The following is a 24,419-nucleotide window of genomic DNA, read 5'->3' as shown; positions in this document are numbered from 1 at the left end:
ATTTTACAGGCAAAAATAACACGAAAATCACGAGTGACAAAATTACGTTTGAGGCTTCGTGTCCGAAGTACATACCCCATTATTGTATAATAATAACTTTTTACTAATATATTATGATATCTAAGTAAACTGTATCTCTTAATATATGTATAACAGTTAAATGAAGACCTTGCAGTAAGGGGAGGGGAGTAACTCCATTTTTACCAATTTCGAGTAATGAAAAAAAAACTGTTTATAAAAATGATAATTTTGTAAAACATTAACAAATAAAACAAGTTCTTACCGTTCTTAAAACCATTATTTTAATAAGTTTACCAAGTTTATGTATTCTAATAAAGTTTCATATACAAAATACGTAAGTGTGTGTCACGTTGGTGTGTTTATTCTTTTTCAAATATGTATAATGGCGGATATAAGTATTGATTTGGTACAGTACGCGATTGTATTTATTATATTAATTATTTTCTCCTTTTCTCTTTCTGATAATTTCATGTTTACAAATTTTCTAATTGTGCTTCGAATTGTGAAGCAACTTCTTTGCACTATTTCTCCTACCTCTGAATAAGATTTTCCTTGCTGATACAACTTAAATGGTTTTCTTTCTTCTGGTGTACTTTCTTTTCGTGTAAACATTTGTTTAAACAAAAAAATAACACTATATTTGTACAAACTTGTTGGTAACTAAAAATTATCTTGTATTCATTGACGTCTCTAGTTTTATAACTAAATTATATTTGATTTCGTGTCCCTTTTATTGACCACCTCATCCCCACATTACTGGCCAACAATATTTCCTGCTATACATGAAACAAATTTTTAATAAATTTATATTTAATGATACAATAAGCAGTTACTATTAAGAATGAATGAAAATTATACATTTTATTATTTATTATATTATGTAACCTTGTACATTTTTACATTTTTACACCATTATTATTTTTTACAAATAATAAGTATTAATATATATGAAGAAATAAAAATGAATAATATTAACAACATTACTTATATACTTTGCTTATATTCCGACAATCTATTGTTTAATTGTCCTAAAACGAGCTCACGAACGTAATTGATTTTCGACCATAAATTATTTCTACTGTAACAAAAACAAAGAAAAATTTTCTATTTTATGATTTTTTATATATTTCTAATTATATCTTATTAGAATCCGTCAACTTTAATGCAAATGACCAAGTTCCAACTTATGTTAATTTACTTAGAAATAAATCACAACAGATTGTAATAAATTCGAATCCATTGTCAAATAATCCACTCAAGATTGAAAACAATATAAGGAGACTGAAGAGAACCAGAACATGAACGAATGGCCGAAAGTACCTTAAACTAATATTTCGATTTTTCGTATGTTAATTCTATCTAACTCCGATTAATTTTTTTTAAAACTTTAATTTAAGCAAAATAATTTTGTTATTTTTGTATCTTCAGGGATATATATTTTCTAGACGGAACATAAACAAATTTTAAAGTAGTGACATGGTAAAAATATCTTATTTATATATCGGAAAGTAAGGAAACTTCAAATACAATTTTGGAATTTATAATTTTTATCGTATTTTTGGTTGTAGGATCACAGACAAGGTATACAAGTATACTTCGCCTGTAGTAGAATCACCCTCTAAAATATTTACCACCAGTAGGTATAAACCTCATATGTATATGTATATAACATACACTTTAATGATTCAAATGTATCTTTGACAAACCCAAATGTATAAAATGTTATAAGTTGTCTTCTCAGAACCTAATTAAGATATCAACCTCATTATTCTAACAAATCAAATGATTTAGGAGAGCTGATCTGTAAGTGTATAATGAATTTTGAGAAAGTAACAGATAGAAGGGAAAGGAAGGATCCCCCAAATTTTCAAATAAAATCTGGTATAAATTTTGCACAATTTAAACAGCTCTTACCACACTGAAGAGGAAAAGTCACAGTGATCTGGTGGAACAGCTGGATGAAACTTTTTGAACCTGTTCGTTTGCCAAGAAAAACGTATACGAGTGTCGACGTTCGTGTCATTGGGCCTTACTTAATGTGAAAAATATATTTAGATTTGGTACTATGTGTAACGACTCACATAAACTTTAAGCATGAAGATTTTTTCAATAAATATGGTTAGCACGTTGATAATGTTTTTGCTTCAAATACGTTAGGACGCCGGTTCAATTCCCTACGACTTTTACAAATTTTCTGTCTCCCTTTTTTTTAGATTTCTACAATTATTACTTATACAATATATATTTGTACAAAAAAAATTGCTATTTATAAGCAAAATAAAATTAGTTCAAAAAGTTTATTGTCAGTAATAAAATAAATATTTCTCATTGTTAATTTAATTTACTTTCATTCATTACAAAAAATTATTAATTATTTGTAATAAAGAACAAATTGAACGTGTATACTATTTATTTAAATAAATTAACCACGAAAACTTAAAACAACGCATTACAATTGAATTTTCATATTTATTATTTATAAATACTCGTTATTTCAAGATATACATTGTTTTACTCCAATTTGAAAGTTATTTCATTTGTTTCCTACCTCTATATCATCAATCTTTTTAATAATTCACAATCAAATACAATACGAGAAAATTGCCTAAATGTTAGAATTCTTTTTTCTTTTATAGGGAAAGTCTTCGAAAGACTTCCCTAGCCTTCCCCTTTGGGGGAAGGCCAGAGGAAGTGTGGGATTTCCCACATTTTTTATAAGTACGGAACCTGTCCACTAAAACCCCTCTGATGACCTACTATGGTGACCTTCAAGGGACATCTAGTACGTGGACGTTATTTCATAAAACAAATTGTCTCAGGCAGATAACATTCTCATTTCTTAACGGAAATCCTTAACTACATACGCGTATATATGTATATACACCGGCATTTATTGAATTAATTTGATCAGTTTCATTACATGTTGTTACAATCGAAGTGTTACTATTATCTTTAATGTACAATGAAAGTATTAATCTCGCCAAATTAATCGATGTCTATGTTAGGGTGATAAACATCGTAAAAAAAAAAGAAAGCAACCAAATTTTCTACGATTCGTGCATTTGATAAAAGATGGTGTGCATTTGATAAAAGATGGTGTGCAATCATTCGTATTGCATTTCGATTGCCTCAATTCTGGCGGAAAACAAATTCAATTGATGTTTTGAAATACTTTTCTTTCAGGAATTCATTAAAGTGCAAATCATGCGTACTTGATCATGTTTGCACAAATTGATGTCTCAATCATTTCCATCTTTCCACAAAAGCAAAGTTGCAAGCACAAAAAGCAAATTAAAAAATAATAAACAAAAAGCTTTACTTACATTGCAATGCGACAAATTATATTTACTAACCTTTAAATCTGGATTCTCCTAAAAAACACGACTGAACGCGACGAATTGTTGAGCAGTGACTCGTATAAGGTGAACTGCAAACTTTTGTTTATATTCTGCATGAGTTACTGTGCCGCAGAACCGACAAAATAGCATACTTAATTAATGTTATCTGTATATTTAATAAATTCATGGTTCTGGTTTGGCTTTTTTTGACTTAGGATTAAAGTTTTAAGTTAATAATTTTGTTTCAATCAAGAAGACTTTACAAATGCAATAATAAAAGTTTTATTATAAAATAATAAAAAATCTTAAAAATGCAATTGTATTAATGTTGTAAGCGATAAGATTGCTTATAAATTTTAGTAACTGCCGCGACGTTTAGTTGCTTTTTTTCCACTTTCTATTTTCTACGACTGTCGCTGCTGACGAAATACTGACAGAGATACAAAATTTCGTGTTTCATAGATTACAAATGTGAAGATCGATCCTGTTTCAAATATGTAGCATAAAAAAATGATTAAACAAAACGTAAAATAAAAAATTGAACAATCAACATATTTATAAAATTAGAAATAATAATTATCCTATTACCATTATGTTAAAAATATTAATAAATAGTATTAATAATAACAATATACCATTAACCGCATTCCACATGAATAACAAATTTGTATAACCTATAATTTCAGTAATTAAGATGGTGGAACCCAACCACCAAATGCTTTCTCTAATTCTCGTGCTACAGCCAGACACAGGTGATCATTGTATGGAGCCGCTACAACCTTAAGAAAAAATTTTCAGATTAATCAATGAAAAAGTATTGAACTTATAAAACATTTAATGCACTTACTGCAAATACAAGATAATAAATAAATATTTTTGTCTAGATAGCGTCTAGAACTGTAACAATTAAGCAACGAGATAAAAACAATAATAATAATTTTATGTAACTTCCGAACACAATAAAATATTGAAGTACTAACATAACAGATATTTATAAAATCATTTTCTAAATAAACTGACATTTTACTATCTAATAACGTAAATTTCTTACCTGAACTCCAACAGGCAATCCATTTTCATCTAAACCAAGAGGTACTTGACAGACAGGGAATTTCAGAACATTGAAGAGACACCAGTAACCAAAATTAAAAGGTCTAAAATAAGATGTGTAATGGTAACCAGCTGGAAAAGGTGAGGATGGATAAAATAATACTCCATAATTTCCCAGTTTATCCTGAAATAAGAATATATCCTCTATTTAATACTAACTAATTAACTTGTACAGAAAAACCTAAACGCAATTTCGTCTTTTTTTATTTATCTCAATTTGGTATGTAACATTAATTTAAAAGTATTTTTTAAAGTAGAAGACGTGTTCTTTTCGAAAAATTAGTTACTACTTCCACTTTTCGAAAGAATTATTCCAACATAAAACTCGTTGTAACTCGAAAATAAGGTCAAACAAGACATGTTCTATATGAATACTTTTTATTGTTTGAATGTGCTTCGAATTTTTGTTAGAATATGCAGAATGTGTACCACTTACTAAAGCGGTTCCGACATACTATGGAACACCTTCGGTTAGATATCACTAGTGAAATTATTGAAGGGAAAAAGATAATCATTAGCAAATGAAAATTAGTAAAATCTTACCAGTAAATACTTTTTCATATTTGTAGTTGTGTTCATTGCCCATTCAGGATTATCCTTTGGCAGTATATCTTCATCAATTAATTTCATAATTGCAGCTAGTGTTATTTCAGATGTTCCTGTCACTAATTTTAAAATTTCTATAATAGCACTTGTACGATACTAAAAAAGAAAAGAATTGATTTATTCGAAATAAGTAATCGAAATTGCGATTAAACCCATTCTTTCATTAGGAGAATCTCACCGAATCAGCGGTAATATATAAATGCTAAAAAATTCATTCTCAATAACGTACCGATCCATTCGTTATATGTAATTTAAAATCAAAATTTTCTTGAGACATCCAAAACCTCCACAATCGATAGCTGTATTCGGAACCTGGTATTTTTACCTGCAATACAAACAGGTTAAAGTTAAAAATTACTTATGAATAACAATATAAAATAAAACAATTTTGTTTAATTTTATATATTGAAATTAAGATATTTTTTTTGAAAGAAACAAATTAAGAATACACTGTATGTAAGTATATACTTCAATATAAATAACAAATAAAACTGCAATTAAAAAGTAAGTTAAAGAATAGGATGAACAATTATTTGATGATTACCGATTCGAATTGTTTTTATCTTGGATAATTTGGTATAGAGAGAAATATAAATTGACTACGATAGATCTGGTACTTAAAGTATTCAAACGCCACTTTAATTTGTATTTAAATGTATTGTAGTAACGATAAAAGACCTCATGTAGATAAATTTAATTCTTAAAGATTGGTCCTAAACGACTGAAAATACGTTTTTAAGTTATTGTTCTCCTTTCCGTTTTGCGCCGTGTGTAATAATGAAAACTCACTCTTGACTGGTTTCTCGTGCAAAAAGGAGTTATCTATGATAATCTTTTTGTCTATATCCATAGACGAATATAAGGCGAAGTTTGCAATAAAAGTTAATTAAGAAATATTAACAAGTTAATAACTATCTACCTATAGTATTACAACAAAATAAAAGTTTTGTGGTTCATACTGTCGGACCATACCATATAAAAAGTTCAATTATAATTTATACGTAGAAGAAAATTACTTTTGTCGCGGATCCAGTAATTTCCTTAAAATGGTTGACACTTTTTGTGAGAGCAGTTTTCATTGCAAAATTTACTTTACTTGCTCTCAGATCATTTGAGCTTTCTTGATAAAAAATATTTAGCTTTGTTAGATCCACTGCTGTATCAAGTTTCAAATGAGAAACTTTTTCACCAATTAAAACTTTCAAAAAAGGTATTAAGTCTTCTGCCTTTTTGCAGATTGGTCCTGACTCTGCCATTGAATTAGGATAATCTTTTTTTCGGAGACCAACACCTTTCAAAGATGTTAAACCTGAAAATAGTCTCATAAATATCACATATCACATAATAATAATAAAATAATAGAAATACAAAAATTCTATTTTCGGCGAAAAGTGCTGATTTGGGGGGGGGGGGGGGGAATAATGCATTTATTTGTGATTTTTATAACATGTAAAGTACGATTACTGTTTAGTTTATACTGAAATAAATAATAATTTATTAATTATACTAAATTTTACAAGATTTAAAATAGGTACGAAATTTTACTCTACCTGTGGGGCAAAATCGAAAATTTCACTATTATCAAAACATCTTATTTTTCTAAATAATCAAATATGTTTTTTAGACAAAAATTTCATTTTCTGATTGTGCAAAGTTTAAGTCTATTTAAAACTGGTAATGCTTTGTGAAATCTTGTTTGCCTTCCGAGTTTTTGTAAGCGACCAAAGTATGTTAGGTATATGGTTTTATCCTACTCGTTTCTACTTATAAATATGTTAATAATTATAATTTGTTAATCATTTATATTATGAAAATTTCTAAACCTTCAGTTGGTTTGTGTCCAAAGACTCCATTAAAGAATGCAGGCATTCTAGTAGAACCACCAATATCACTGCCAATAGAGATTGCAGCTCCACAAGCAGCAATAATTGCTCCCTCTCCACCACTGCTCCCACCAACATTCCTAGTAGTATTATATGGATTACAAGTTTGTCCATATACATTGTTTCTGGACTCAACCCACAAATTTAACTCAGGAATATTCGTTTTAGCTATCAAAATTCCACCGGCTTGTTTTACCAAGTCCACTACTGTTGCATTATCTTCAGAGCGATAATCACGTCTGCTTGTTAAACCCATTGTATGAAGCATACCTGTATAATTTTTATGATTTAATTGTACGCATGATATTACCCCCTTATCTACAAATGGCATATACATGGATCAGAAAAAACTACAGTATACATATGTCGTTTTTTCATATTTTCTAATTAATTTAAAAAAGAAACGTTTTTATAGAGTTTATACTGATAGGAAAATGAGAATATACAGAGCTAAGGATAGTATACAAAGTCGCAACCTTGGCGAATTAAAATGATCCGGATTCAATGCTTGAAGATTAAACCACAGCAGATATCAACATCAATTTCTTTTTAAATTAAGTAGAACAGAGAGATTAATTATTTGATGCACAACAAATTTTTCTGAAACAACTGTTAGGAGGATAAAGAGGGTCGTCTTTTTTTTTTAAATAACCATATTCCCGTCATTTTTTTCCGCATCACCAAGCGATTCATGTGAAAACTGAAATTTAAGTTATAGCTATATTCAACTACTAATTAAAATTTACTATTACAAACTAAGGATTCAAAATTAATTAACATATTTCCGACCATGCTGTGGGGAATTTATGAGAAACGCAATGAAGGTCACACATGGTTATGGTTTCCCTCACAAGGAATGATACTGTGCTATCATGTATCAATGATAAGAATAACATTCAAATAACTACAATGGAGAATATGGAACATCCAATTGTTTGAAGAATACTGCATGATAACACAACTTATCAGAAACAAAATATTGAATTTTGATAATGTTCATCTGTGAGATGAAGAAAATCCACAATCCAATAAAAAATCATAATACAAACGTCAATTTATCATTAACATGTAACTAGGAATAATTTGGTTCCATTAAATCAGAATATTCTTTGTAACTAGAAGATAATATAAATATATATATTATTTTATAATCATCATATGATTACCCCTGATACCCTGTACACTTTCTGTTTGTACTCCCATAATTTCCAAGATAATAAAAGTGTTAATTCATATTAATTCAAATAGAATTGTAATATTACCTTTGGCTTCAATACTTTCTTTTGTTGTAAAAGGAACACCTAGGAAAGGTTTCTTTTCCTTTATTACATTCGAATTTTGTACTGTCTGCAGAAGTTCATCTACTGCTTTGGCTTCTCTTAAAGCTTCAGAATACCTGTCTTCTACAACAGCATTTATTATGTCATTTACCTCTTTTGCTCTTTCTATAAATGCTGTGACAACCTCTAATGATGATACTTTCTTTAACCTATAATATTTTATATTTTGTTGGTTACATCTTTGGTTAGATAATTTGTAGACTACATTTTATACAGTAGTCCCTCGCTAATATTCATACGTTGTTCCCGTGGTAATATTTACAGAGTGATTTCTATCAATTCCTCAAGCTGCCTTGGCTGAACCAGTCATTGTATAGTCAATAATACAAACAGATCTTAAATGCTTTTCTCTATTTCATTTACACTCAATATTATAAAGAAACAGCTGGCAATTCTCGGAATAAACCCTCTCTCGATATTCTTCACCTCGCAGACTCGAAGCATGTAAATATTACAGAGGAACTACTGTAAATATGTAATAATATAGTTGTAGTTTGTATTATTTTTTATATAGGACAATTTTACAATATTATTGGAACTCACATACATACATACATTATACAGGGTGGTCCATGCAACTTGTGCACCTCTATAACTTCCAAAGTATGTTTTTAAAGTTTTTAAAGTTTTGTACAAAATTTTGTACAAAAAAGTTGCATGATTTGAAGGGGTACACTATGTAGTGCATTTTTCTTTTTTATAGGTGAAAGCATTTTGGATATCTGAAGGGCAACTTTGTTTTTTTAAATGAAATACTATACATTTTATACAAAAATATGGAAGAATATCAAATTCTGAGTAAAAAAGTGTTGATCTGAATTAGCCCTAAACCTAATAACTGAATAATGAGTAATTTCACTTTATTTCTTGAATATTTTCACTGTTCTGCAGAAATCTGTGATAAGGTTGAGTCTCCAATTTGATATTACGCAAAGAAAAATTTCAAGAAATAATTTGATAATCTTTCATATTTTGATATAAAAAGTATAATATTCCATTTAAAAAAACAAAGTTGACCTTTAAATTTCCAAAATACCTTCGCCTATAAAAAAAACAAATGCACTACATAGTGTATCCCTTCAAACCATACAACTTTTTTATACAAAATTTTGTTGAGCAAAGCATACTTTAAAAGTTATATGTATAAGTGCACAAATTGCATAAACTATCCAGTATATTAGCTACTTAAAAACTTGTCCATATTATCAAGAGTAGATTAGGACTGTCCGCAATTGGCTATAAGTCCAACCACATTCTATGAATTAGAAGTTGAATCACATATAGACATTTGTGGTTGTATGGACAAGATTTTTTAAAGTTAATATATATCTTATAATAATTACTATTTTAATCAGGTTTCAAAAATACATCAAGAATTCAGTAAATGCACTGAAGAAATACTATAAAAATCTCAAAAAATAAATTACTCAAATTTCTAATGTACCTGATATTATCAGCTAATTCTGATGCACTCATCAATAGTAAATTATTCTTTATTGGTGGCAGTTTTTTTGATTTATGCTGATAGTAGAATCCAAAAAATAAGTCCACCAGAGAATCCAATATCATATGCATTTGAATGATTAGCCATTTCAAAATATCCGTTAAAATCATTTTTAATACTTCAAATGTGGATTTGCACGTATCATTGCCCTAAATAATAAACAATTATAAAAATGAAGTAACTTTGTTAAACAAATAATTCCTTAATTAACAGAAATTTATAAAATAAATGGTTATTATTCTAAAAATATTATACTTCTCAACATTTACCTACTACAAATTAAATATATATTTTTAATCTCCTTCCATTAAAAATAAGTTCTATATAATTCCAAATAACAATATTTAATCCATATTTTCCTATATAAATAAATTGTGAATTACCTGAGATTTTACCAAAATACACATGTTAATATTATTTTTCAATTTAATTTGTCAAAACAGTAACTCAGCAAATTTCATATGCACCTGAAATTGAATACACACGTCGAATATATTTACGACACTAGTAACGACGAACTTCCTTTCAGTGTGGCCAGATCGGGCATAATTAAATGCATCGAAATCGACAATAGTGACGATGAACTTCCTTAGCGTCTAACGGAGTGGTGGAGATAGCAGCATATGCTACCGCACGAGCTACGTGTACCTACGTGAGCTCGGCACCTTGCACAATTTCGGGAAATCGATAAAGAACTCTAGTGTGAGTCTTTCCTTTTTGCTCTTGTAACAGCTGAAATACGATCTTGCGATAATTGGCATACGACTCCCAAGTTTCGACTGCCTCAGCATTTTTACTTTCCGATCTATGTAAGGTATAAATACCATAATGAAAGAAAAATTTCGAAAATTTTTTTCAGCAGAAATACACGTTTTAAGACCCCCTGATCATATTGCGACTATTAAAAAAAAGAAATTTTTTTTTGTTCCTATGCTATTAACATGATTACTTCTAAACGTCTGAATGAATTTTAATGAAATTTTACATTTAAGTTTTATGTTCTTGTTTCAAGGTCTGATTAGATTTTGAGCGTGATCAGCTCCCGGATAATAATGATTATACGTCTTGTAGTTTTTGAATTATTCCGATACATATACATTATTTGTAAAAATTTCTTTAAATGGTTTATACATATAAATCTTAAGAAGGACTAAGATCAAATAAACTTTTCTTTTATCTTTTTTAGAAAGGAAAAATTAAACGAAATCTTATACATTGCATACCTACCTAAACCACATTAAAAACCTATTCCACAAATATTTTAGAATAATGTTGTTCAAAGCAGTCTCACTCGTAAAGGGTTAATTAAGAAATAAATATTTAAAAATTCAAATAAGTAATATTTATTAAAATGAAAAACCACTTTTAACCAGTACCGTGCGCGCTGTAACAATCTTCAGTAACAAATATTTTCTAAAGATATGATCTAAATAGGAGAATTAATTACTACAGAAATAGATTAATAATGACTTTTTCCGCTATGTTTTTCAATAACCGTATCAATTTGTTACGCAGAATCAAATGTTATATATTTAACTTAACTTTACATAACAAAATAATTGTAACGATAAGTAAAACAATAACGTGCGTGCTATCGCTCAATGGAAACCACGGGAAGGTGGTGGTCAGTTCCATCAGGAGGGAAATGTAAAAAATTGTTATTTATTTGTAACATTGCCACATGCCGTATATTAAAATGTTTTAACTAATGTAATGAAATTACAACATAACGAAAAAAGAATTCGTGAATACATTAATTTTTGTTAATATATACACGAGCCATAAATATGAAAGAATGATATAACTGTTTACATTTCCAAAGGATGGGATGTAAGATAGGACGTTTGCAATTATTGCTCTTACGGTGCCGCGACGTAGGCGCGATATTCTACGTTATAGCCACACTATCTACTACAAGCAATTTCAGTAAACAGAAATGTACAGCAAGCGAAATACATAAAAAAAGTAACAACGCAAGACAAATTGAACGACTATTTACATATTAGCGATGTCCATAAAAAATATTAAATATTGGTCGAAGAAAGTTTATTTCGTTTCTTGGTCTTTGCGTCAGGTAACATAGAAAACAATCTCTCTGCATCGGCATTAGAATTTGGAAGCGATCTGATTGTATTTAATAACTTCCTTAATTGTCGAAATTTGATTTTATTGTCTAGATTTCGCGTTAATAAAATTGTTTTCCAAAAACCATCGAACTTCATCTGAATAAGCATTTGTCTATCTTTCGTTGCAAATTCCAAATGTAATCGACCATTCTCTTTGCAATTCTTCTTCGTCGAAACCGTCAAATTTTATACGAAGACAACATTTCTGAAGGAACTGTCTCTGCTGTATCATTCAACACCAAACTAGATTGAAAAACATACAACTTGCTAAGAAATTCGTCATCGACTGCCAATCGATTAAAAATTTCGTTTGCAGCTGTAATATAAAACATTAAACAATTTTTTCTTACGGTTTCTATAATGTCGGATTTGCCATCTGCATTTAATTGATGCAGAAAATTAACGCATTTTGATCCTACGTTTATACTGTTAAGCGCGAGTTGGTTATCGCGTTCAGAAAAATGAATCATTCTTACTAAATTCATGTGCTTTAAAGGTGGGGTTATTATTTTTCGTATGATAACCAGATTTTGCGTGTCTATACACGTTTGAGGAACCGCAAGAATAAGATTTGTTGCATAATGTACAATAAAAACGACTTTTATCATGAGGTACTGCACGTATCCATGATTTAAATCTATTATTTGTGCCTTTCCATATTTAATCAAGTACGAAAATTTCATAAGATTTTTCGATTCCAAATTCTGCATGAAAAATTAAAAACGCAAAAAAACGCAGAAAAATACCGATTTCGTATTGAAGCTTTCGAGACATTAGATTTATATAATTACTGTAAATGCGTATTGTCATTGGTTATGTCCCTGAATTTTTTCAGATTTTTTGGCAGGGAGCGCCGTAGTAGCAAAAATCAAAAACTGATTTTTTTTCATGTGAAAAAGCAACTTATACTTTGAATTTTTGTTGTCCTTTTAATGGATAACTATATTCTATGATTTTAAACAATTTTATGTTGAGTAGAATGGTGTATAGAATAGAAAAACAAAAATAAGTCACCAAATTAAAGGTGCTTACACGTTATATTCAGAAGTACTAACAATATTTCTAAGAGGTGTGATGGTGCTGTGAGTCCAAACACTTATTCCCTGTTTGAAAAATTAGAAAAAACAATTACTAAAACAATAAAAACGCACATAAACAAAATATCTGAATAAATCCAATCAAACACAAACAAAAACAACATTATCCTTGGGATGTTCGATATAGACCTTTAGATAAATTCAACCACGCAATAAATGGTAAAATTCAAATCAAAATCTTAAAGGTTATTGCAACGAAAACGTAAACTCTATTATATCTAACGAAAGAAGAACCACACTAAACGACTTCATAGAATCACAAAACCCGGACATAACATTATTATGCGAAACTAAATTAAACGCAAGCCACAACCTCTATTTTAAAGATTATAATCTAATCAGAAACGACAGACCTAACTCCAATCAAGCGGGAGGAACTGACATCCTTGTCAGAAAGGACATAAAATTCAAAGTTGTCAACGTAGACGCAAAACGAAATTCTAGTCTAGAATCCACAATAATAGAAACAAACTTACCGGGCAACACAAAATTCTTTTTCATTGCCGCTTATGCAGCAAGGGACCATAATAAAGAATTCATTCAAGATCTCGACACCCTTTTCGAGAAACTAAATCTAGACAGCATAAGCAATTATTACGTTCTAGCAGGTGACCTAAACGCCAAACACACCTCTTGGGGCAACAACATAAACAACATAAGGAGTATTTACCTTCATTCATGGCACCAAAGAAACCAAATAACTTATAAATTAGATTTACGTAGCACGGACACCCCCACTTTTCTAAGATGCCATTATTATCACTCCTTTTCTTCAACAAAAACTCACCAGTTGAAAAAATTGATTTCTACGAAGCAGATTGGAACAAATACAGACGATTTCTACAGGACTCCTCCTCCAACCTAGACATACCCAACAACAGAAACCTATCAATTCAGGAAATAGACTCGCTCTTAGACTCGTTAAACGAAAACATAACCAAAGTAATAGACCACGCTGTTCCCCTTTACAACTTTAACATAAATTCCACCGACAAATATATTACACCCCTTATTAAAAAATACCTACTAACGCAGATAAATCACCGATGCAGCTGTTGCGGAACGCGTGGTCGGTGAGTTAGGGAAATAAGGTCGTGGGACGGTGCCCGTGGAGCGCTGAACCGCTCTGCTCGGCGAGGCGCGCGGAAATCAAACAACTCAATACTTTAAAAATACTTTAACAAACTTTATTCAGTACTTTTCTTTGGATATCTCTAAATAGCGATTGGAAACGTTCTCTAGCGCAACACGTTAGCTCGTATAGACTGAGAGAGACCCGGCCACGCGGGCTCGGTCTTATATATCCAGTCGTCCCGATCGGCGTTTGTTTCTTCCTTTCCCAGGTTGCCAAGTTTTCGGCGCGTGCCAGGGAATATTCCCGATCCTCCGAGCGAGAACCGGCGACATGGCCAACCGATCGATTCTTACACACCACATATGCGCGCCACAAGCATACAGCCTATCTCTAACGGTCAAAACTACATTGTATATACAAAGTATCGGTAACGGTCTACAAATGCTCGGTTTGCGCCTAGATTTCCTCGCGTTGAATTTCCTACAATAATAATACGCATTACAATACGCGAGTTCGTTTGAATCTCCCTCGCTCAAATCGCAGCTTCGATGGTGAGAAAACCAGTTCCAGCAATTTCCCGTCGCGCCGTTGTATGTACATAAACCCTACGTCATGCAAATGCGTAACACCTTCCCCCTTATACAAAAAGGTGTTTTCATAAAACAGCTTTTAAGCAAAAGTCAATATTTATTATTACTACCCTGAGCCAGGTCGGTGGCGGTTAACAATATTTATCACGTAAAATATACACATACCTATCACGCGCTTTATGATTTCGAGATTACTTAATATTCGCAGGGAAATAGTTAATATATTCCGGTGTAGACATGTATTAAACTATACGGTTAACAAAAGTCGGTGTGGCGATTTGCAGTAAGCTATACAGAGTCAGTTGGGATATACATTATATACGGAGAACATGAATTAGAGCGTAGTCCCGGATCCGCAAAACATTACATTGAGTAACTACATCGAGTATTACAGGTTATTTACTTTATTTAATCTCCCGCGGAGGGAGAGTCCGGTCTTATATGCGCTAGTTTTAATTTATTGGTATGCACTATCTTAAATCTATTTTCCGTTAACTCTATCTCGGCAGTTAAATCGCTAAATAATCGGTTTATCTTATAGGGGCCTAACCAAGTACAATCGAATTTGGAGGTTCTGGGCTCCTTAAGCAAGTATACCATATCGTTTAAATCAAATTTACAAGGTCTAAGTGTTTGATCATAATAATTTTTACTTTTCTGTTTCGCCTTTTCTAGATTCTGTGCAGCAGTTGTCTGAATAGTTTGTAAGGTTATCTTGCAGGGTAAGTAGGTACTGATTACCTCTTTTAGTTACGGGTAGGGGCCCGACTATATCCATTTGCAACTTTTCAAATGCGCGTTTAGGGGTGTCGGTAATTCGCATCGGCTGTTTTGTTTGCCTAGTATGATTCTTGTTCCTTTGACAGGTGGGGCACGAACAACGAACTCTACAATTTCCTTTGCCATACCGGGCCAGTAAAACCGTTCTTGGATAAGTTGGCGAAGTTTAAAGGAGCCACGGTGATCTCCGACTACCGATTCATGGTGCTCTTTAATAATCTGTGACCGGTCCGACCTTGACGGGATTATAGCCTCCCTACTGCAGATGGTAATGCTATATTGTGGGTCGTTGAAGATTTCTCTAAGTAAGTTTAATATACGATTCCGCGCGAAGGGGTCGAATTTATCCGAGTCTATCAAGATACTGAAGGTATCCGACCGCAAAGATTCCAGTAGATTTTTAAGAGACTTCAAGGAGTTTTGAACATGATCAAAATTCAAGTCATCTTGGGGACAAGATTTGAAAAATAAAAAGAAAACCGAATATCTGTTCTGAGGGAACGCCATGGCATTCCCAACATTTAATTTATAATGCCGCACCTGGTCCATTGATAAACCTATTCGGCTTAGAAGTCCCTCGGTAGTATGGGAAATATCAGTACCGGTGAGAGGGATGAAGTGGACAAGATTATCGCGCCGTGCAAAAAGGTGCCCCTTCAGATAGAATACAGTAGGGGAGGATCGCGTCGACTCACCCATATCGGGGGTGGTGATTAAAATTCTCCTTCCGGCATCGATTCCATTTTCGTCGTGGACATTCTGTGTAATTAAAAGGGTCTCTACAGGGTCTCCCGGGTTTAATATCGAGGCCACACCACTGGATATCCCTGTGCGGTCCCGGTCATCCCCATTCATACTTCCATCTGGCATCACCCGCCAGGATACACGCAAACCTCGGTCCACCTGACCGAGTTGCAACCATCCACCCGGTCCACCTGACCGGATGGGATACTCATTCACACTTCCATCTGGCATCACCCGCCAGGATTCACGCAAACCTCGGTCCACCTGACCGAGTTGCAAACATCCACCCGGTCCACCTGACCGGATAGGATACTCATTCACACGGGGCGCCCCTCTCCCCTGAGACGACACAGGTTGCACGTCGAGTACAGATTCCCTCTCACGGCCCCCGAAGCGGGTTCCTGGGGTTCGGATTATACACCCGTTAGCCAACGAAAGACCGAGTTGAGGAGACTCTGGGGTACTCGACTGGGGTGTTCCTTCAGGAAATTCTCTCGCGACATCTATTACCGAGCATGATTTTTCCGAATCGAAAATCTTTACTACGCCGTCGGTGACCTCGTTTACTTTCCCCTCTGTTTTCCTGCGCGCTAGGAACACAGAGGCAATGAATCTATCGTTCTCCGCGGATTTCGCGTCATCTCTCCTGTTAGTAATTTTATGACTTAAATATGCAATTTCTTTTTTGCAGGAACGACATTCCTCTGCTTGAAGAGCCAGTCCGACGTTTTGCTTCCTCGGAAAAACGATTTCAATGATAAGTTTTTAGCGCCTCGCCAAAGTGCCTCTCTCTTCCCATTGGTTCGATGCAAAACGCTCGCTAGGCGTAACCGGCTGATACCTTAACGTCCCACCATCGTTTTCCAAAATTGAAGAACTACGTTTACAATAGAACTACCCGATCCGATTTTCGTTAATTCTTGATAGTCTATTATTCTCGCAAATTCTACAAATAAATTCGAAAGAAAACATTCGTGGACCAGGTGATCAGATACACGCGCGGTCTCACAATCACTATTCATATTCGTAATAAAGAGAGACATGGGGCGGCCAACTTCTCAGAGTATATCTCCTCTTTCGAGTTCCGTCCGTATCGTGTTTCTCATCGTGCCGTTCGAGCCTCTCCATAGAGGATGATCGTCGGATTCGTTTGATAAATTATCATTTTTCCCTGGGGCTGTACGAACGAACAGAGAGGAAGACGACGATCGATGGATACCGCAAATTCCACGTGGTAAGATACATTATATAAATATTTATCAGAGCTTAGTCAAATTTCTTTCCCGTGTTCCTTGTTATGCTCAAAACTAGCTTACTTTCTCTTCCTCCTTTTGCAGAAATTACTTTAATATTAGTCCATAGGTCTGATTTTAATTCCTTCCGTTCTATTAGGTTCAATTGGAAGCCGGTGTCGATCAAGAATTTAACTGAGCCGCGGTAACCTAGGTGCTGTATCCGACTTTGAATTAACGCGAGCAAGTACGGTTTTTCCTCTATCCCAACCAACGAGTCCGCCAATCTACACTGGGCGATGAATTGGTCGACTTGGGACGGGTTCCCATCAAAATAGGATATGAGGCCGGAGACTAAATCATATGGCATGCGCGACGGAATTCTCGGAATTTCCGGCGGCAGGGTCGAGACGGGAGATCGAACAGGGGTGGCGATCGGGTTAACGGAAAGAGTTTGAGAGGCGCACGATATAGGGGGTGACGCGAACGTGCTGTTAATTATGTTTAAGGGACCGTCCGTCGCGTTGGACCCGTGAATTATTGACTGTACGGGGACTAAACTTGTTTCGTTAATTCGCGGTACCACGGTTTCGGAAGTAGGGGGGTCTATGTGGGGAGATTTTAGTAACTCTTCCATAAATGTCCCACTACCACCACTCAGACGCTGCTTACGGCTCCTTTTAGCCCTCACGTATTTCTTTAAAAACGGCGGCATTTTCACCGACTAACTAAATCTAATTGAGGCGAATATATCAGACTAGTACAAACAAATCTAGCTACTAGTCTGCGCAATGATTATTACTAACGTAGTACTACACTTACAGTGCGCTAGCAATTACGACGGAAATGTTCCGGAACGTCGCTGATCGGTTCTCCTGCAACGGGGCCCTCCACTCGTCGTCGGTCTGCTGGGCTGGCAGTCTGCGTCCCGGACGAAGATGCTGGAAACCGGCGATGGTCCGCGATGTCCTCCAGGTGCTCCAGGCGTCGGGGGGATGGTCCGTGATGTCCTCCAGGTGTTCCAGTCGTCGGCGATGGTCCGCGATGTCCTCCAGGCGTTCCAGTCGTCGGCGATGATCCGTGATGTCCTCCAGGCGTTCCAGTCGTCGGCGATGTTCGTCTCTCTGCTTTACAGGAACCTCGTTCAGTGGCGTTCGTCTCTCCGTGCTGAGTAAGGCGGAAGCTCAACCGCGACGTGAACAGGGTGCATGTGATAACGGTGGTGGCTTGCACGGCCGCCGAAATCACCCGTCTCCGGTATTCACCCGTGCCCTTAGGGAAACCGTGCGAAAACCCAAGGGAGAGCGGATGCACTGATTCTGATGTTCACTTTGTATTATAGAAGCTCAATAAAACGGTTCACCAAAATTCAAAGTTTTGAAGCGCGCACTCGCGAGCCGGCAAAGTTTGTCTTAGGTCCGAGTGTAATTCCAATTTACTTTAAACTTATCCCACCGCTGTCACCAAAAATATATATGTTGCGCGAACGCGTGGTCGGTGAGTTAGGGAAATAAGGTCGTGGGACGGTGCCCGTGGAGCGCTGAACCGCTCTGCTCGGCGAGGCGCGCGGAAATCAAACAACTCAATACTTTAAAAATACTTTAACAAACTTTATTCAGTACTTTTCTTTGGATATCTCTAAATAGCGATTGGAAACGTTCTCTAGCGCAACACGTTAGCTCGTATAGACTGAGAGAGACCCGGCCACGCGGGCTCGGTCTTATATATCCAGTCGTCCCGATCGGCGTTTGTTTCTTCCTTTCCCAGGTTGCCAAGTTTTCGGCGCGTGCCAGGGAATATTCCCGATCCTCCGAGCGAGAACCGGCGACATGGCCAACCGATCGATTCTTACACACCACATATGCGCGCCACAAGCATACAGCCTATCTCTAACGGTCAAAACTACATTGTATATACAAAGTATCGGTAACGGTCTACAAATGCTCGGTTTGCGCCTAGATTTCCTCGCGTTGAATTTCCTACAATAATAATACGCATTACAATACGCGAGTTCGTTTGAATCTCCCTCGCTCAAATCGCAGCTTCGATGGTGAGAAAACCAGTTCCAGCAATTTCCCGTCGCGCCGTTGTATGTACATAAACCCTACGTCATGCAAATGCGTAACACAGCAAAAATCCTCCTTAAAACATTAAAAAAGCTCCTAGAAAACACCAGACACAAAATAAAACTGGCCTTCCAAGAATCAGTGAATAATCACTGGAAAAAAGATATCTAGCATATCTATACACAAACCAAAAGATCTCTTCCCAAAAATAAATAATATTTTTAGACTGTTACGCATTTGCATGACGTAGGGTTTAGGTACATACAGCGGCGCGACGGGAAATTGCTGGAACTGGTTTTCTCACCATCGAAGCTGCGATTCGAGCGAGGGAGATTCAAACGAAATCGCGTATTGTAATGCGTATTATATTTGTAGGAAATTCAACGCGAGGAATTCCAGGCGCAAACCGAGCATTTGTAGACCGTTGGCGATACTTTGTGCATACAATGTAGTTTTGACCGTTAGAGGTAGGCTGTATGCTTGTGGCGCGGATATGTGTGTGTGTGAGAATCGCTCGGTTGGCCATGTCGCCGGTTCTCGCTCGGAGGATCGGGAATATTCCCTGGCATGCGCCGAAAACTTGGCAACCTGGGAAAGGAAGAAACAAACGCCGATCGGGACGACTGGATATATAAGACCGAGCCCGCGTGGCCGGGTCTCTCTCAGTCTATACGAGCTATCGTGTTGCGCTAGAGAACGTTTTCAATCGCTATTTAGAGATATCCAAAGAAAAGTACTGAATAAAGTTGTTAAAGTATTTTTACGTAATTGAGTTGTTTGATTTCCGCGCGCCTCGCCGAGCAGAGCGGTTCAGCGCTCCACGGGCACCGTCCCACGACCCTATTTCCCTAACTCACCGACAACGCGTTCGCGCAACAAGACCAAAAAATGTTAGCGGTACAGGCACATTAAAAATCCCTAGTAACTTCGAACGCATCATCCGAGAAGCGAATATCGACACTTCACACTAGAAAAAGACAACAATGACAACTACATTATTAACAATCCAATAGAGAAATTAAACATTCTAGGTGCTCACTTCCTATCAGTGCACACTTAAAATGACAACATGGGCAAAGAACAACTTTCAAATATCATTAAACTTAAAATAGACATACTAAAAGTAGAAATAGTAACCGATAGATCAAATAACAACACCATTTGTAACTTTTCACAAAAAAATACATCAGACAACCCAAACGAAATCATAACACCACCCAATTACTTCACATCCTTTGATAAATTAAATACTACCTTCCAAAAATTAAATAACAAAAAATCCTCTAGTTTCGACAAAATTCCAAATATAGTGTTAAAACAACTACCACAATAACATATTATCTACTACACAATAATATTTAACAACTGCTTTAATTCACTCTACTTCCCCAAATCTGGAAGACAGCTAAACTAATAACAATAAAAAAAAAGGCAAAGAAGACAGTGATTCATCAAGCTATAGATTCATAAGTCTGCTCCCAAACATTAGTAAAGTCTTTGAGACAGTCATCTCCAACGCCATTGATAGTCACTGTTTTGAGAAAAAAATAATCTCAGTGTCAATTCGGATTTCGTTATATAGTAAACACTCCACCGTTTACGCACTGACCAAATTTACTCCAGACATTTGCTGGACCAGAAATGTGGGCGACTATGTTGGCGCTCGTTTTATTGTATATCTCGAAAGGCTTTCGACACGGTCTGGCTAGATGAATTATTTTATAAATTAATAAAAAAAGAATTCCCTAGGCACCTAATAAAAATGATTTGGCACATGCTCCACGACAAGCACTTTGTCGTATCTGGAGCGGATCACAAATCCTCAAAATCCTTCCCAATAAAAAACAGTTTGCAACAAGGAACGGTCAACTCCCCTACACTATTCAACATTTACACCAGCGACCTTTTACATATGTATGGACTTAACGATAATAGCAATTGTAGCGGCCATTGTATAGCCACTACGCCCTTGCCAGAGTATGAATGGGAATAGAATGTGAGGCTAGTTTTAAGTTTTCTATTTTTCCATTTTCCCAGAGTCTCGTGCGAGCCTGGCCGTACTGTTAAACACTTGGCGACCAGAGCCGTACGAGGCGCCTGATTTCCTTCAAGGTTTCGCCTGGGCCTCGGACTACCCCGATCCGGGCCCGGCGAGCCTCTTGACTTTTATTACTCTCTTTCACTAGCTAAACTTTTCCTACGCTAGATATTTTCCAGTTTCGTTTTTCCGTCTTTCTGTTCTATCTCTTTTTCTCTCCCTTTGCTATTAGGGTAAAGCAGTGTATATAGGGAGTAGGAGTTTAAGGAATATACACAGTCCGTTAGAGACGTCGTCGTGAAACAGTCTGGTAAAGATGCGTAATCGCGATTCATGGTTCAGAGACATTATAGCTTAACCTACGTGTAGCTGCATGTGCCCCACATCACGCGCGTAAATAATAAACAGTTAATAATTGTGGGGTAGCTTGGTGGATGGTCATTTTACCCTTCAGCCCCCTCAGCAATAAATGTGCAATAGCTTTCGCTGACGACCTATTAATTTACACAAAAGGTAACAAACCCTCGGCAATAAAAACAGACCTACACCTTTTTAATACAATCCAGGACTATTTCCAAAGATGGAAACTAAAAATTAATGCACTGAAATGCGAAACAATCTTGTTCAGACCATATACAGGGTGTTCGGCCACCCCTGGAAAAAATTTTAATGGGGGATTCTAGAGGCCAAAATAAGACGAAAATCAAGAATACCAATTTGTTGATGAAGGCCTCGTTAAAAATTTATTAACATTTAAAGTTCCGCCAGTACTGAATTTCTTTCTCGAAAATGCGCAAGATTTCGGGGGTATGTCTATTCACCAAAAATGATTGTAATTTATCCCCGCAACCAAAAATAATTTTTCTAGAATGATTTGAAAATTTTTTTTTTCGTCGAAAAATATAGGCACCTAATTAGATTTTCGGTAAGGAATTTTTTTCTTGGAAGTGCGTGGAATTTCGAGGGTATGTCTAATGACCAAAAATGATTGTAATTAACCCCTGTAAGTAAATATAATTTTTTTAGTATGATTTGAAATTTTTTAATTTCGTCTAAAAATTTCAGTACTTTCTACCGATTTTTTTTCTCGAAAGTGGATAGGATTTCGGGGGTATGTGTAATAACCAAAAATGATTGTAATTGACCCTCGCAATCAAAAATAATTTTTCCAGAACGATTTGAAATTTTTGAATTTAATTGTTAATAACTTTTTAACGAAGCTTTCATCAACAAATTGTTATTCTTGATTTTCGTCTTATTTTGGCCTCTAGAATTCCCCATTAAAATTTTTCCCATGGGTGGCCGAACACCCTGTATATCAAGAAACTCAGACGCAAACTCAAATGTAAAAGTACACTCAAAACACTTTTCCTTACACGTAACAAGCAACCCAATATTAAAGTGCCCCACAAAAACATAGTTCGCTATCTTGGTATTAACATTTGTAAGATGTGGACGACCAGCTGCCACGTACACGTGGCAGTAGGTCAAAGGCGACCGCGAGCCGCTTAAAGGGCTTTATGTCGCGCCGCACGAACACGACGCAGCTCTTTTTGGAAATGCCGATTCGCCGGCAATGTCCGAGTGTTCGGATGATCGGAGATCAGTCTCGTCCAGGTCGTCGTCGCGAGAAGACTAATAAAATCCGTATATCATCTTCAACGTAAAGTCTTTCTGCACTTTACCCCCGAATCCCGGCCATCCCCTTACACATTGTAGGAAATGTATACAATGTACGATTAACGCGCCGCGTTGCCACGCGGCGGTATGCATGAAGGAGATAAAGGCAGGACGATCCTCGTCATTCGGCAGTCAATCGAGGAGTTGGAATCGAACGATGGTCGCGGTGACACGCATTTGACTTTATTTAAAACCCCTTTAGCCCCTACAATCTCAGAAGTGGGATTAATACTCGTAGTGTGAATTTCGAATTGGATTGTAGAACTGTGAATCGTTTGCCCGCGTATTATTGAATTGTGATTGTGATTGTAATTGTAATTGTGGCCATCATTTATAACTTTCGTCAGTGAGATGTCGAATTCGCAAAACTTATCGGTGCCGTCAGCGGAGAAAAACTTCATTATCTTAAAGTATCGCTGTTGAAAGAAATATTGAAACATATGGAATTGCCTACCACGGGTGCAAAGGGCGAACTAATTAATCGCATAAACTCAGTGCCGTCGGAAGCATGGTCAGCGGCGCTGATGGCATTGGTGCAGGACGCGTCGATCGGTAATGTTACGGAAAATTCCGATTCCGTTGCCGAAAGTGGAGATACGCACGGAAATTTTGAGGTGCAATCCGGATCGTTGATGCAAAGAGAATACGAATTGATGAGACAGGAATGTGATTTATTGCAGAGGGAACTACAGTTGATACAGAGGGAGAGAAGTTTGGTGTCCGATTCATTTAGTCACAGCCAACGTTACATATCAGCAACAAACTAAACCGGGTCAGAATAAAAAGTTAGCCCCTAACTTTAAAGGTCCATATAGAATAACGAAAATTTTTCCTAATAAAACAGTAGAAATCCAAATCGGCAGGAAGAAACAAAGGCAATTATTTAGATTACGGACGGTACTTCCGATTTCAATGATTTTTGAATATGTTATAGAAATCAACATCTTGAACAACTTTTTCCTATACATATAACTGCCGCTCGGCCTTAGTTTCCGAGATATTTTCGAAAAACTGTCGGAACTAATACATTGAATTCTGCCTGATCGTGTGCATCCGTGTTACCTCTTACGCGTTAGTATGCGATCGCCGTTTTTCTACTGTTTTGCAGGCAGCAGCACACTTTAACTTTTATACATACAGGGTGTTTGGTCACCCCTGGGAAAAATTTTAATGGGGGGTTCTAGAGGCT

The 24,419-nt window shown here is 35.5% G+C and overlaps 1 protein-coding gene across 1 annotated transcript; it reads right to left on the bottom strand.

Moving 5' to 3' along the window:
* Positions 1–3,890: 3,890 nt before the first annotated feature.
* LOC143340969 (fatty-acid amide hydrolase 2) lies at positions 3,891–11,214 on the bottom strand. Its single transcript, XM_076763445.1, has 9 exons — positions 10,186–11,214; positions 9,743–9,951; positions 8,221–8,447; positions 6,899–7,228; positions 6,092–6,384; positions 5,305–5,400; positions 5,013–5,171; positions 4,411–4,593; positions 3,891–4,138 (listed from the first exon to the last, which is right to left on the bottom strand). Exons 1-9 carry the CDS (start codon positions 10,207–10,209, stop codon positions 4,049–4,051), a joined length of 1,611 nt encoding a protein of 536 aa, XP_076619560.1. The 5' UTR covers positions 10,210–11,214; the 3' UTR covers positions 3,891–4,048.
* Between the last annotated feature and the right edge of the window lie 13,205 nt (positions 11,215–24,419).

The sequence above is a fragment of the Colletes latitarsis genome, chromosome 1, assembly GCF_051014445.1.
Source record: "Colletes latitarsis isolate SP2378_abdomen chromosome 1, iyColLati1, whole genome shotgun sequence".
NCBI lineage: Eukaryota > Metazoa > Arthropoda > Insecta > Hymenoptera > Colletidae > Colletes > Colletes latitarsis.
This window is presented reverse-complemented; position numbering and strand designations above follow the sequence as displayed.